This window comes from Trachymyrmex septentrionalis, unplaced genomic scaffold, assembly GCF_001594115.1.
Source record: "Trachymyrmex septentrionalis isolate Tsep2-gDNA-1 unplaced genomic scaffold, Tsep1.0 scaffold32, whole genome shotgun sequence".
Lineage (NCBI taxonomy): Eukaryota > Metazoa > Arthropoda > Insecta > Hymenoptera > Formicidae > Trachymyrmex > Trachymyrmex septentrionalis.
Window position 1 is genome coordinate 3,203,526 of NW_017305485.1, and position 2,361 is coordinate 3,205,886.

At 37.2% G+C, this 2,361-nt stretch overlaps 1 protein-coding gene across 11 annotated transcripts in view; it reads right to left on the bottom strand.

The window, feature by feature from the left end:
• The window catches only part of LOC108749946 (glutamate-gated chloride channel), an 80,425-nt gene that overhangs the window by 38,734 nt on the left and 39,330 nt on the right, over positions 1-2,361 (bottom strand). For 5 of the 11 annotated variants that reach the window (XM_018489013.1, XM_018489014.1, XM_018489025.1 and 2 more), the window contains exons 1-3: positions 2,168-2,258; positions 1,666-1,733; positions 429-541 (exon numbers count right to left, since the gene is read on the bottom strand). In XM_018489013.1, coding sequence (XP_018344515.1) covers positions 429-541; positions 1,666-1,733; positions 2,168-2,170 — 184 coding nt within the window. In that variant the 5' untranslated portion in view covers positions 2,171-2,258. Of the gene's footprint in view, positions 1-428; positions 542-1,665; positions 1,734-2,167; positions 2,259-2,290; positions 2,342-2,361 lie in introns of those variants that run through there. The other 6 variants (XM_018489016.1, XM_018489015.1, XM_018489019.1 and 3 more) reach the window with 3 other exon arrangements.

Below are 2,361 nucleotides of genomic sequence, written 5' to 3' on the forward strand. Positions count from 1 at the left end.
TATATATATATATATATATACACACACACACATACACACACACACATATATATATATATATGTGTATATATATAATACATATATTTCAATATATATACTTATATATATGTGACGTGATTGTCAATGAACTCGCGCGCTCGTCGTCTGCGTCGCATTAACGACGACGTAGATCGTATTTGTATCGCGCATTCAATTCTCCGCACTCGACGAAGCTTTAACCCTTTCTCGCCAGAAAGTGCGGTGTATATATATCTCTCCGTTGCCCCGTTCATGTATCTCTGTTTTTTCCTTTCCGCTTTATTTCTTTGTTTCCACCCTACGTTCACATTTCTCGGCTGATTCGCCGCGAGATGTCGGTATAAAAATTACGGTACATGGTGAGGATGGGCAGAAGGAGTAAACAAGGACTCACAAATTGCTATATTCACCTGTTCCGTTCTCCCCGCTCGGCCGGATGCGCGCATCGTATCGGCCTGGTCCTAGGATGTTGTCGAGCACTTGCTTCTCTTTCTCCCGAAAGTTCACTTTTGGCTGCGTACATCTGGAAAAATGTACCAACGATGTCGTCGGTATTACAAAAAGAAAAAGAAATCTAATTTCCGAAGAGAAAATTTCTCAATGCCCTAATTTTCTCGCCATAAAGAAATTATAAAAATATACAGCGATAATAATTGTAGCGGTATTAAAGATAAAAATATATAATAATAACAATTGTAACAGTTAAATATACAATAATAATAGGTAATGACAGTTCTGTTGAAGTATTTCAAAATTTAGCTAGATATATATATGGATCTGAAAGTAATTTGATTGGATTCTAAAAATAATTATGTAGGACGTCCAAATAGATAGGTAGAAAGTTAAAAACGTGTTATTCATGCTTGAGTTTCTTGTATAATTATTTTGATGAATCCAGAGAACTATTTTCGAAACTGTATCTACGTAAATTGTCAGATATTTTTAAAAAAATCATTATTTCCATGTAGAGGATATATTTCTTTCTGTCCTTTTTTTAAAAAGTTTGTGTCAAATTTATTTATAACTTTATCGTATTTCTAATCGTAATGTACGTATTTTAATGTATGTATCTTGTATAAATCGTACATGTAATATATATATGTATATATACTTCATGTATGCATTCAGAATCTTTAAATATCTTTTGTTATTACACGGCACATAAAGATATAAATAAAATTCTATCCCGAATTTTGATGCAAATTATACAATAAAACACATTTAAAGTGGTTTTTAAAAAATACACACTTGGCAAAAATACAAAATCGTTCTTCCAAACATTTTTATATTATTTCTCAAATTCTGTTTCGTTCAATTCTGCTCGCGCGATAAAATTTCGAAAGTGACACACGTCGGTCCGCTCCATAAACGTTCCTTCCTTATAAGCTTTTATGCATCATAACAATAATCCCGAGTGGGTCAATAACATATATCTTTACGAGCCACAGCGTTCTTTCTCAGGATTATGTTTCCATCGCTAGAAACCCTCTCGCGAAATCTTGACTTGACGTCGTTCCAAAAAAGCGTATAACTGTTTTATTATTAATTCAGACGACATATAACACAGTTAACTGCGTACGAACCAAATTTGCATGAAGCAACTACCAGCGACAACAATTTGACACACTCGTCGATGAAACAACTTACCTCGATGGATGCAGCAGCACCGCTAGTAACACCAGTAATAGTGGTACTCCAGGCCACATTGCGCCGGCCTGAAAGCAAACAAGATGCACACACCTTCAGAAAAATTCTGCGGCGAGCTGCGGAACGCGAATCCCTACGCGGATTCGCATTAGCGATGATTAAACTTATATCTATCACACACACCGCGCCGATGCAATCTACTGTAATTTCTCCCCTGCGATCCGTAATATCTCATCTTTATTTAGACTCATATTTATTTACTTTATCGACATTGGGCCAGGCAAAAGCAGACGACGCGTCTGCTTTTTCCTCGCGGATCACGAAAATCTCCGCGCGTTTAGAATTACATATCTATTTCGCTAGTTGCCATTGATTTTAATTGCCGCCGACGCCAACTCGACTGATGTTGTTTCCAAACTAAACCGACATAATTGCGATATCGCACGCGCGATATTTAATAGCAGAGGAGCCGAAGTACAAAGCCCTGGATGCTTCCATTTACCATGTCTCACCAACTTCCCGATGATTGATTGAATTAAGACGACGTGTGTACGTCTGTGTATGTGTGTGTGTGTGTGTGTGTGTGAAGATCAAAGCGTAGAGAAGCACCAGTCTTTATGCGTACCGCACGAGAGTATCAACTGTCTCACGAGATTAAGTTGATTATACGTGCAGAAGGAAATACACACGTTCCCT